General features: G+C 47.7%; 1 protein-coding gene across 6 annotated transcripts in view; it reads left to right on the plus strand.

The window, feature by feature from the left end:
* The window catches only part of aak1b (AP2 associated kinase 1b), a 108,588-nt gene that overhangs the window by 62,643 nt on the left and 33,340 nt on the right, over positions 1 to 12,605 (plus strand). For 4 of the 6 annotated variants that reach the window (XM_038785557.1, XM_038785558.1, XM_038785561.1 and 1 more), the window contains exons 12-15: positions 1,927 to 2,165; positions 2,662 to 2,819; positions 8,068 to 8,181; positions 9,879 to 9,971. In XM_038785557.1, coding sequence (XP_038641485.1) covers positions 1,927 to 2,165; positions 2,662 to 2,819; positions 8,068 to 8,181; positions 9,879 to 9,971 — 604 coding nt within the window. The remainder of the gene's footprint in view (positions 1 to 1,926; positions 2,166 to 2,661; positions 2,820 to 8,067; positions 8,182 to 9,878; positions 9,972 to 12,605) is intronic. The other 2 variants (XM_038785560.1, XM_038785562.1) reach the window with 1 other exon arrangement.

Raw genomic sequence — 12,605 nt, forward strand, 5'->3', positions numbered from 1 at the left:
ACGAGTGTGCTTCAAATGAAGTTACTGTGAAAAGCCCCTAGTCGCCACACTCCGGCGCCTGTTCGGGGAGGCTGTTACGGGAATCGAACCGTGCTGCTGGCCTGCCTTGGTCTGCTTTCAAAGCCAGCGATTTAGCCTTGTGCTAAACAGCCCCAGCCAATGTGGGGCGTTCAGTAATAATTGTTCCGTTTGCAACTCCTCAGATGCTGAAACAACCCCTGTCCGCGTGCAGCAAGACCTGCACAGCATTCAGGCTTGGTCAGATGATTGGCACGAACGTTACTTGCCAGAAAATGACCATGTCCAACAAGAGAGAATCTAACCACCCCCCCGTGACATTCAATGACATTGCCATTGCTGAATGGTCAACCATCAACATGCCATTTAAATGCAGAGCTGTTTCAGACGCTGGGAAGTCTGCAGCAAATAGCTCAGCTCCTGACTCCCCAAAGCATGTTGATTTATCTCCAAGACCCAAGTCAGGAATGTGATTGAACACTCTACACTTGCGTGGGTGACTGCAGCTCCAGAAGCACTCCAGGAGCTCAACACCACCTAAGACAAAGCAGCCACTTGATTGGTATCCCATCCACTCCCTCCACCATCAGTGTACAGTGACAGCTGTGCGCAACATCCATCAAGTGCATTCCAGAAATTCATCAAAACTCCCTTTGCTGGCACCTTCCAAACCTGTGACTTCTGCCGCCTGGAAGGACAAGGGCGGCAGACACGATGGAACGCCAACACCTGCAGGTTCCTCTCCCAGTCACACACCAGCCTGACTTGGAAACAAATCGTCATTGAGTCAAATTCCTGGAACTCCCTACCTGACTGCACGGTGGGTGCACCTACACTGCATGGCCTTCAGTTCAAGAAGGCAGCTCACCTCCACCTTCTCCAGGATGATTGAGAATCTTGCCAACCTTACCAGCAGCTGGCACGGGCCATGAATGAATGGAAAAGCTCACTGCTGGAAAGGGCTGGGAGGGAGAGACCCTCATAACGTTTCACAAGTATTTAGACGTGCGCTTGCGATGACAAGGCTGTGGACCTGGTAAATAGGATCAGAATAGTTAGCCGGTTGTTTTGAACCAGCGCAGAGGCGGTGGGCCCAAGGCCTTTTCTGTGCTGGAGACCTGTGTGACTATCATTCCAAAGAAACAAGCTGCAAGAGGAAATTGATTTTCAAGTGGGATCTTTTGGTGAAATGTTAAGTACAGTCATAAATGGGAGATTGCTCGTCGTAAAACTCTCTCCTTTTGTATTCAATTCTCTTCCCCGTAAAGGATAGCATTCTTTAGCTTTCCTAATTGCTTGTTGTGCCTGCATACTAACTTTTGCGATACGTGCACAGGGGCACCCAGATCCCTCTGTATCTCAGAGCAAAGTGGAGAAGTTCCCATTTTCCCACATGACATTGCACCTGCCACATTTGTGCCCACTCACCTGGCCTATCCAAATCCCCTTCCGCCCTCTTGGCACCTTCCTTTCCTGCCCTGTTTGCATGTTACCAGCAAATTCCACGTTGAGGCACAACGCAGATCCTTGTGGGTTCCAGACCGTCATTTTTTCCGTTCGGAAACAAAGCCAGCTGAGCGGCGACTGAGATTGAAGTTGATTTTTGGGTGCCTGTGATGGGAGTTGAATATTTGCAAGTTATAAGCACAAGTAATGAAAAAATGAAATGAAAATCGCTTATTGTCACGAGTAGGCTTCAATGAAGTTACTGTGAAAAGCCCCTAGTCGCCACATTCCGGCGCCTGTCCGGGGAGGCTGGTACGGGAAGTAAGTGGTGATACCCATGAAAACATGTGAGATAACACAAACATTTAGAAATATTGTGGTGCCCAAATTTGATCCTGATATTTTTGACCTGGATGTTGGTGGCAGAATTTGCTGACTTCTCTTTTTACTGATGTATTGCAGAGCCAGATTCAACAACAACAACAACAACAACAGCAGCAGCAGCCGCAAGTGGCACCAAACCAGTCTCCGAAAATGGTGCCGGTGTCACTGACCCCTCCGTCGTCTCCCAGGACTCAGCGTTCCGGCCACCGGAGGATCCTGAGTGACGTCACGTACAGCGCAGTCTTTGGCGTTCCAGTCAGTAAATCGACCCAGCTCCTGGCAGCAGCAGCCGCCGAGGCTGGTTTGAACAAATCCAAGTAGGTTCACTTCTATTTGCTCAAGAGGGGTCGACGTTTGAATGCCCGGCCTCAATGACTTCCTGTCTCACTGATAATTCAATTTCACAGTGCAGGAACAGGGCGGACCGTTGGCCATTTGAGTCCCAACTCTGCCCCCATTCTCCGTCTGACATGTGTAAGTCATGGCTAGTGTTTAATATTAGAAAACATCATTGAACTTTTTCACCCGCTTTCCCTCAATGCTAAATGCCCACGCTGACCCAGCCGAGGGCAGTAAATTGAGTGGCGGTCAGAAAGCCACCCTGGGACTGCCTGGTCTTCCACACGCTGTGTGGGGCAGAACATTTCCCCGTTAAAGCCATGGGCTTCCTCTTGACCGAATTTCTGAATATGCTGGAGGAGCTTTTATTCTCCACCAACTAATGTAAGACATTTAACACAGAACCACTGAACGAGGTCACTTGGCTCATCGCATCCACGCTGGATATTTAACATGTGATTCTGTTCCGCTCAGGTCTGCTACCACCACTCCCTCGGGGTCGCCACGGACCTCCCAGCAGAACGTCTACAATCCTCCCGATGTGTCGACGTGGAACCCCTTCGCCGACGACAATTTCTCCAAGCTCACCGCCGAAGAGCTGCTCAACAAGGACTTTGAGAAGCTCAAAGACGGTAAGCTCGACCTCGAGCAGCTGTTGCGACGCGGCGAGCTTGAAGGTGAACGCAAGCGGTCGGTTTTGATAGGAGGAACAGACGGAAGGAGCTGAAACATTCTCCACTCGAGAGGCCGGGGGAAGGCTGAGTTATAGTCGAAACAATCAGCCTTTGAATGCGTGCACTTTGTCTATTTAAACAGGCACAAACCTGTTCCAAATACAACAAACTAGTTGGCACCTTTTCACAAAGCGGACAAAGAAATTTCACATGACCCAGTTCAGCACTAGGAGGTCCTTATTTTAACGCAGCAGGCAAGAGTGTATCTTAACTATTGGAGTAGTATCCATCGGAGAAAAAATCGGAGAGTGTCAGTCTGCCGCCTGATATTTGGACAAAACAATGATTTATATTTCACTGGCATTTACCTGCATGCAGATGTGCTGCAGTTTGTATCCGGTTCTATAATAGTTTAGACATCGGGCGGGGGTGTACAGCAAACCCGGTCTGGACAGCAGTCCCACTTTGCAGTGTTGGAAATACAAGTAGCATGAGAACACCAAATATTGGGATGTACCTGGCACTGGTGTTTCCTCGCACTGACGAAGGGCCGTTGACGTTTGTTCGGGGCAGCAGGGTAGCATGGTGGTTAGCATAAATGCTTCACAGCTCCAGGGTCCCAGGTTCGATTCCCGGCTGGGTCATTGTCTGTGTGGAGTCTGCACGTCCTCCCCCCTGTGTGCGTGGGTTTCCTCCGGGTGCTCCGGTTTCCTCCCACAGTCCAAAGATGTGCCGGTTAGGTGGATTGGCCATGCTAAATTGCCCGTAGTGTCCTAATAAAAGTAAGGTTAAGGGGGGGGGTTGTTGGGTTACGGGTATAGGGTGGATACGTGAGTTTGAGTAGGGTGATCATGGCTCGGCACAACATTGAGGGCCGAAGGGCCTGTTCTGTGCTGTAATGTTCTATGTTCAGCCAGTGTTGCCGCTGCTGCTGCTGTCCCAGACATGCAGCAGCAATGGAAAAGGGCAAGAGGTTCTTACCTTTCTGCTGTTGTCTTGCTAATTAAGTCAGACCACTGCAGTCATTTGAAGCTCTGGTAACTGAGCAACTGGTCCGTCCTGTTAATTCGAGCCCTGCAGCACAGCAGAATTGAGCTTAATGTGAAGAAAAGCAAAATTGTGAATGGTCTGGCATGCCGACTGCTGGGGATCCTGATGCAATTTGTCACGAGAGCGTGTGTGCCGTTCACCTTTCACACCGTGTGGCAGCAACTATCCGAGATGGGCTTGGCAAATTGGTTAATTTGGTCAGAAAGTGTTCATCGCAAATGTCTGAACGTCGCTGCGAGGAAAGCCTTTTTCCCCCAAAGTATTTTGATTCAAGGCGTTTAAATTTTTATACAAAACAGAAAAACACATCCACCTTTATATAACTATCAAATAACCGTGCCACCCCACTCCCCTAAACACTCGACACGGATCGTTTTATGGCTAACCAGTAAAACAGTAATGGCTATCACACAAAACGGTAACAACCCCCCCCGGCTAAGGTTCACAGATCCTGTAAGCAGGATATGAACAAAATCCACCTAGAGAGGAAGCCCCCATCTCACCCACGAATGGAGAACTTTATGGGCGGCACGTAGCACAGTGGGTAACACTGTTGCTCCACAGCGCCAGGGTCCCGGGTTCGATTCCTGGCTTGTGTGGAGTCTGTACGTTCTCCCTGCGTCTGTGTGGGTTTCCTCCGGGCGCTCCGGTTTCCTCTCACTGGTCCCGAAAGACATGCTTGTTAGGTGATTTGGACATTCTAAATTCTCCCTCCGTGACTTCAGGAAGCAAAGTACTGTACACACCCCTGTCAGCATCAACAAGGCCGAGGTGGAGATGGTTAGCAGTTTCAAATTCCTAGGGGTGCACATCACCAAAAATCTGTCCTGCTCCACCCACGTCGACGCTATCACCAAGAAAGCACAACAGCTGAAACTAAGGAAATTTGGCATGTCCACATTAACCCTTACCAACTTTTACAGATGCACCATAGAAAGCATCCTATCGGGCTGCATCATGGCCTGGTATGGCAACTGCTCGGCCCAGAAACTTCAGAGAGTCGTGAACACCGCCCAGTCCATCACACGAACCTGCCTCCCATCCATTGACTCCATCTACACCTCCCGTCAAAGACCCCTCCCACCCGGCTTACTCACTCTTCCAACTTATTCCATCGGGCAGGAGATACAGAAGTCTGAGAACACGCACGAACAGACTCAAAAACAGTTTCTTCCCCGCTGTCACCAGACTCCTAAATGACCCTCTTACGAACTGACCTCATTAACACTACACCCTGTATGCTTCATCCCATGCCGGTGCTTATGTAATTACATTGTATATCTTGTGTTGCTCTATTATGTATTTTCTTTTATTCCCTTTTCTTCCCATGTACTTAATGATCTGTTGAGCTGCTCGCAGAAAAATACTTTTCACTGTACCTCGGTACACGTGACAATAAACAAATCCAATCCAATCCAATCTAATGTAACCGAACAGGCGCCGGAGTGTGGCGACTAGGGGATTTTCACAGTAACTTCATTGCAGTGTTAATGTAAGCCTACTTGTGACACTAATAAAGATGATTATTATCAGATTATCTTCTACAGATGCAGGAATTCCACCAAGTAACTCCCCCACATCGCCGCTTCGGGCGGCTCCAGAGCTTTCGTTATCTGGGAATCCATTTCTCTCCCAAAATTTCTCCCCATTTTTCTCCCTGAATCCGTTTTTATTCTAGTTAACAAATTAGTATCCTCTTTGCTTGCGGGTTTTTGTCGGAGCTCCAGTTTAGTAACTGCCTCCATCTCGCTCTCTCCTGCAAGGTGTTCTCCGAATCCGGTGCTGGTGTCCACCCTGAGGATCTGGAAGCAGTTCAGCCAGCACTTTAAATTTAGCTCCATGTCGCTGTTGGCCCGATCGGTAGCAGTCATCTCTTTGTGCTGACGGACGTAGACTCGACGTTTAGGTCATGGGAAGGGAAGGGTGAAGAGAGGTTTGTGGGGGGACGGTCTGCCACCTTTGAGAAGCTGCGGGAAAGCTTGCAGCTCCCTCAAACCAGTTTCTTTAGGTATTTCCACATTCGCGCTGTTCTGCGGAAGGCCATGCCTTCATTTCCAGTCGCACCACCGCCCTCCCTGTTGAACAGGATTTTATCTTTCGCCGGCTCTGGTGGGGGAAGGATTTCGGGCATTTATGGCCAGACCTTGTCAGCGCAATTGGCTCCATTGAGTGAGGTGAAGGAGAAACGGGAGAGCGAATTGGGTCCTATCCTCGCCTGCAAAGAGCCTCATTCCGCACCTCCTCATAGAGAATGAGTGTTTTTTTTTCAAGGATGGACAACAGGTGTGAGCGGTGATCTCCGGAGGCCGGCTAACCACACTCGGATGTTCTGCTCTTGTCCCAAGTTGTTGAGCTTTTGGGTCTCCTTCAACACCACGTCAGACATTCTTAAATGTCGAACTTGAACCTTGGTGGCCGTTTTCAGGGTACAGGACTCGCTGGTACTGAAGGCGGAAGTTCTCGCCTTCGACTCGTTAATAGCTTGGAGCTGAGTCCTGTTTGGTGGAGGTCACCTAACTCCTCTCAGTACCTCGGCTACGTTGGGTGACCTCATGGAGTTTCTGTATTTGGAAACAGTCAAGTGCACCATGAGGTGGTTGGGAGAGGGGTTCTACCGAAGATGACAGCCATTAATTTCCTTTTTTAAAGAGTTAATTAATGTCAGCTCTAGTTTCTTCGTTTTTATTGTTGTGGGGGGTGGAGCTTGAGGATTGGATGTGCCCTTGTTTCTTGCTTGTGCTCTTTTTATATTGATACTTGAAGCATCTGTAAGGTTAAGGGGGGGGTTATTGGGTTACGGGTATAGGGTGGATACGTGGGTTTGAGTAGGCTGATCATTGCCCGGCACAACGTCGAGGGTCGAAGGGCCTGTTCTGCACTGTACTGTTCTATGTTCTATGTATTAAATCTTTTGATCAAATGAAAAAAAAATCACCAAGAAGATTTTAAAATAAATATTGTCTGCAACTTGATTTAATGGCATCAGAGGGCGGCACGGTAGCACAGTGGTTAGCACTGTTGCTTCACATCTCCAGGGTCCCAGGTTTGATTCCCAGCTTGGGTCACTCTCTGTGTGGAGTTTGCACTCTCTCCCCGTGTCTGCGTGGGTTTCCTCCGGGTGCTCCGGTTTCCTCCCACAGTCCAAAGATGTGCTAAATTGCCCTTGGTGTCCAAAAGGGTACGGTGGGGTTACTGGATTACAGGGATAGGTTGGAGCGGTGAGCTTCCTTAGGGTGCTCTTTCCAAGGGCCAGTGCAGACTTGATGGGCCGAATGCCCTTCTTCTGTAAATTCTATGATTTCTATGACAGAGCAATTGTAGACTAAACCATCCCTCGAACCTTTTCACATCAGAATTGATCCTCAATCTAATAATTTCCCTCTTTAGAAATCCATCTCTCAGTGAACACTCACTCACAAGTAGAGAATTGGAAAGATTCACAGTTTTTTGAGTGTGGAAGTGTCTTCTCAGTCCAATCCAACCTTGATGAATCCATGTTTTGGAGGCTGCAGCACCATGCTGTGGACTCCAGCTGGATAAAACAGTCACTCAGCATCAAGGTCATAAGATTTGTGCCACATTTTCATCCTGATGTTCCATAACCTCAGCATGTCCTGAGACACCGTGGGGTGAATCTTGAAATGTAGTCACTGCCGTATTCTGGGAAAGATCTCGAAACTTCATACAGCAAGCTGCCACTCACAGTCACAAGATATCCAACACATTCTCAGAATGGGGGGGGAGATACTGTTGGAGGAAAGTTATGATGTGGAGATGCCGGTGTTGGACTGGGGTGAGCACAGTAAGAAGTCTTACAACACCAGGTTGAAGTCCAACATGTTTGTTTCAAACACTAGATTTCGGAGCACTGCTCCTTCCTGAGGTCAACTTTAGTGTTGGACTTTAACCTGGTGTTGTAAGACTTCTTACGGAGGAAAGTTAGAAAGTTAAGGGGAAGTTTATTCCTGAAGGCAGCCCCCTTTTAAATGTTCAAAATCAGCATTTGAAACCTGTATCAATGATGGGTTAAATTATGGTACGTGAGCCCTCTGTTGACAAGCAAGTCTTTTATCATTTTGGTGACATTATGTTCCCTCTGACACAAAAACATTGACGAATGATTGGAAAAGCTTAACGTTGTTTCTGGATTTTGCAGGCAAGGTTGAGAACACCAACCTATCATCTGAGAGTCTAATACCAGGACTTGCACCAGCTCAGGTGCAGTCGCAAGCGGATGCTTTTGGGGTCGATCCCTTTGCCAGCGGCACAGGTTAGTGCACAAAACCAATCCCGTTGATTCCTATCAGGACTGTAGCTTTTGAAATCCAGACGTGCGCTGCCCTTCACGATACATGTCCAAAGGTGGGAGACGGGTGAATGTCGGGGAAGGAAATGTGTTTTTTTTTTTGTTTCGTTGACCTGACCCAAGGGAAGTGGCAAAGAACATGAACCGGAGAGTCACTGAGCAGTGCAGAACTTGGGTATTGCTGAACAATGAGACATGCTGTCCAAACTTTGTGTCCTACACTCACCCCAGGACTGTCACAAGAATCGTCGAATTTGAAAGGGGACAACAAGGTATACTGCGACATAATCGTCTGCCAGGACCTGTCCTCTGAAGGAGGAAAAGGGAACATGGCTAGTCATTGTGCCTTCTTTAAATTAAGCGAAAGCAGGGGGACAATTGCTGCTTGGTGCATTCTCCATGGCAACACTTTAGTTGGAGCTGATTGGTCAAACAGTCAGCACTCCTTGTGCAGTGTAAATTGCTATTCCACTTTGAAATTTGGTATTCTTGCATTTGCCCTGATGAGTACAAAATGGAAAGCTTCGACGGGATGTCTTTTCTTTTCAGCAATGAAGTTGAGAGCGAGTCGGGCTGTTTTCAGTTGGAGTCACGGGAGAAATGTAGCTCAGGCAAAAACAGATACTTATTTTAAAAAAACATGGACGTAATTTCTCAAGTGAAAAGGCTTTGTGCAACAGAATGTGGAAGTTCCGAGGTAATTTGTGCCCCCCCCCCCCCAACCCACCATAATTGAGTGTCAGTGGCTGTTACGAGGCTGAGGACCTGTGGTGTGCTTTTAGGAGTTTAAGGAAATAGGAATAATAATCGCTTATTGTCACATGTAGGCTTCAATGAAGTTACTGTGAAAAGCCGATAGTCGCCACATTCCGGCGCCTGTTCGGGGAGGCTGGTATGGGAATTGAACCCGCGCTGCTGGCTTTATTCTGCATTACAAGCCAACTGTTTAGCCCACTGTGCTAGAAAACTCCAGGCTGTTAGCCAATCAAACCCCTCCTACTGATGTCAGACAAACCTAAGCCGAGGTCAATTGCACAAGGTACAGGCTGCCAGTTAGGATCATGTTCTTTGCTGAGTCTCTTCTCGCAGGGCTCTGTGCTGTCATGTCAACGGCAAGTTGCCAGGGCAAAGTATTCCTTTTCCCAGCAGCCTCGGCAATCGTTGAGCGACACCTTTTTCAAACTGGGAGCCCGAGCCATCTCGTGGCAAAAAATGTCTTTTCTTCTTTTGACCGAGGTTGGATTAGGAAATAGCTTTATCCGGTTGGTCCTGTCAGCGAAGTCATGAAGAGAGAGATCCCTCGTATTACCCAGAGCGCCAGATGATTTTCCTGCCTTTCCTGTGAGTCTGAGGCCTTCTGGCGGAACTTAGTGGGAATAATTTCCTCTTGTGAAATGGTAAAATTGTGCTGGCTGATCGTAACTCAAACTTCAACCTGCTGATTGTTTCTGGGCTGGCGGGGCTGAACCGCTCCTGCCACAGGTTTGTGTGGTGTAGCCAGGGCTAAACGGTCTTATTTCTGTGCTACGAATACAATGCTATGTAGTGGATATGAAGTAAGATGGTGACATGCTTTCTGTTTCCTTTCATCGCTGCTTGCTCCTCTGTGTTGCCTTCTGCTTCTCCCTTGCCTACTCTTGTCGCCTCGGTTGGCTCGGCAGAAATGTCTGCGGAACTGTTTGCTCCGGATGCTGCCATCCCGACAATCAGCGTACCTGATCCTTTCGCTCCTCTTCCGACATCAGAGCAACCAGGTAACGAGCGCTGTCTGTACCTTTCGATCCCTTCGCCGCACGGGGCAAGTCAATTGGGAGCCCCCCCCTCCCCCCCACCCCCCCTTGAGGGAATTAATCAGATCTCCCCTTTGCCAGGTTGTCACATCCGAACAAATCTGTGATTGTGAAACATATTTAGCAGCTATGCTTCGCCCGAGTTGGTGCCGAACCTCTCATGACGTTTTTCCAAATGCAACATATGTCACTTTTATCTTTTGTAGAGGTGAGAATGCTTGGCAGGAATATGTCAGAGAGACCCCATAACCTCCCAACGTCTGAATGCTCTCCCTTGTTCCACCACACCTGTGAAAGGTTTCCCCCAACTTGTAACAAATACATAAGATATATATCTTTTTTTCATATATTATATTGAGGTGAGGAGGAAGCATTTTGATACGTCACCTTACCGGAATCGGGAATGATTAAATGCTGTGATGTGCTGTGTATCTGAAAACATTCCTGGAGAGGTTTATGCTGACGCACTGTGGCTCATAGCTGGGTGAATTACCTTCAGCCCCTGCAGTAATTTTAACATTTTCATCCTCCACAAGTCCTTTTTTTATCAAACAGCTTGAGCTACCTCAGTGGGCGTTTCAAGTGTTTGTGTGTCTTCTTTTATCTGGTCTGTTTTATTGGAGGCAGTGTGATTATACCTGCTGTTACAAGCACGTTCCACAGTGCTAAAAGCAGCTGCTGCAGGCCCACTCTTCCCATCAAACAAAATGTGCTTCAGAAGTTGCTGCTGTCTCGGAACAGCGTGTCGTACAAGATTGCAGCATCTGAAGCATCACAGAAAGCTGAGCTTTTGCCTATGCCTCTGCCGTCTGAGCTTGTGCCCATAGTTCCAGGCAATAATGGTGTAAATTTTCACTCTTCTTTCTGTGGCATCAGTAACCCTTTTTCCTCACAATGCCTCGAGTGTCGACCTCCACCTTCCCTCCCGAAGGCTCACTTTGGGAGTGGCAGTGGGAAAATGCTCTGGCCGCACAGTTGTAGACCCTCCGTAGTTTTTGCCCAGGGGAGCAAGGAAGGAGCTTGGACCTCCAAACGTGTTTGAGTGAGAGACGTGATATTTCGTGCAGACTTTTGCTCGGCAAAAGGCACTTGTAGCTGATAGCCTGTGGGTTTGCACTTGAGCCATCTTCACAAGCTGGTACAGTGTACGGGAAACCCATGTAAAATCGGCTTGGAAACTGTAAATTGGAGACAGAAAATTGCACATTGAAGTGCCAAATCTGTAATCATTTCTAAACTTGTGCTGCACACAGATTCCTAGCTGCCCTCTACTCTGTAACCTCTGTTTTAGAATTTTGTTGGCCAGAAATTATGCTTTGCTATTGAGCAAACAGTTCATCATGTTGGAGCCACATCAGCCGTGGAAAATCAATTCCCCTGCGGCTTGAACTAATATTGTCTTTAGCATTGTCAGAATGTTAGACATCAGTTGATGTTCGTTGTGACTCTTTTTTGGCAACTGGTGCTAATTTAAGCTGCTCGCTTGCTTCTGTTTCCCCTCATTACCTGATTAAACAGCAAGAGACCTCTTGTGTTGGTATCGTTTGATTTTGGTTCTAATTCTACTGAGCTAACTTGTTTAAAAGGGCTATTGTATTCTGCTTTTCCATCACAATTGCAAAAAGGAGGTTGAAGCTCCGTCTCTTTCTGCCATAGCCCGTTAAACCGTGAGTTAAAGGCAGCTTTCGTTCCCCTTGATTTGACCTTGCAAAGTTTTGTTCCAGTGATGTGATAAATGGGCATGACGGACAGATTATGCCTCTGCCGTTTGTGCAGAATCCTGGCGTTGCTGATCCCTCTCCGAGTGAAAGCTCGTTGATTTACCATGACCTCTGGATGAACAGCAATGTGCAAGGAACAGGGATAAATCCATGATGGCAAACTGGCTCATGGCATGGGAATATTAAGTCCTGCTTCTGTCACGGCATGAATGGGCAATGCCTCTCACGGCCCACTGCTCCTCTCCAGAAGCTTAGAGAATGGTGAAGTTGTGTTATGATTGAATCAGGCAAAGTTCAGGATTGCATCATCAATCTTTATTATTCAGTGACCCCAGTCACTGGATGGGTTTGTTATTTTAGGCTGTACGGTTTTGATCCTGTGACAGAAGGCCCAGAACAAGCATGTTCAAACACTTGGTTGAATTCATTTGAAGTAATATTGAGTTGGATAAATCTTTTTCGTAAATATCTTGGGACCTTTTTCCTTTTCTGGACCCTAAATAATAAAAATATGGATGGGAGCTCAGTTTAAGAAGTACGCATTCCCATGCACTCAGGAAGGCAGACCAGAGGTCTCTGCTACAATCCCTAGCTTGTGTTCCACTAGTTGGGTGATTTGTGCGGGGAAGTGTGATTGCGGAAGACCAATGCCTCAGGAGTTGATGACACTGATGATTCAAAAGCCCCTGTGCACTTTCCAGCAGCAAACACCGAATAGTGATCAGGATGGAAACCCGCAGTCCAGCGTGAGGATTGGACATGCGTGTGTGTCCGGAACAGCTGAATGGAACTGAAGTAGATTGTCAGACTCCAATGTTTGACAGAGATGATTTTAATGAACTTAAAATGATGAGGAACTATCCCCAATTTCTCCCAT

The sequence above is a fragment of the Scyliorhinus canicula genome, chromosome 26 (genome assembly GCF_902713615.1).
Source record: "Scyliorhinus canicula chromosome 26, sScyCan1.1, whole genome shotgun sequence".
In the NCBI taxonomy this organism is placed as follows: domain Eukaryota; kingdom Metazoa; phylum Chordata; class Chondrichthyes; order Carcharhiniformes; family Scyliorhinidae; genus Scyliorhinus; species Scyliorhinus canicula.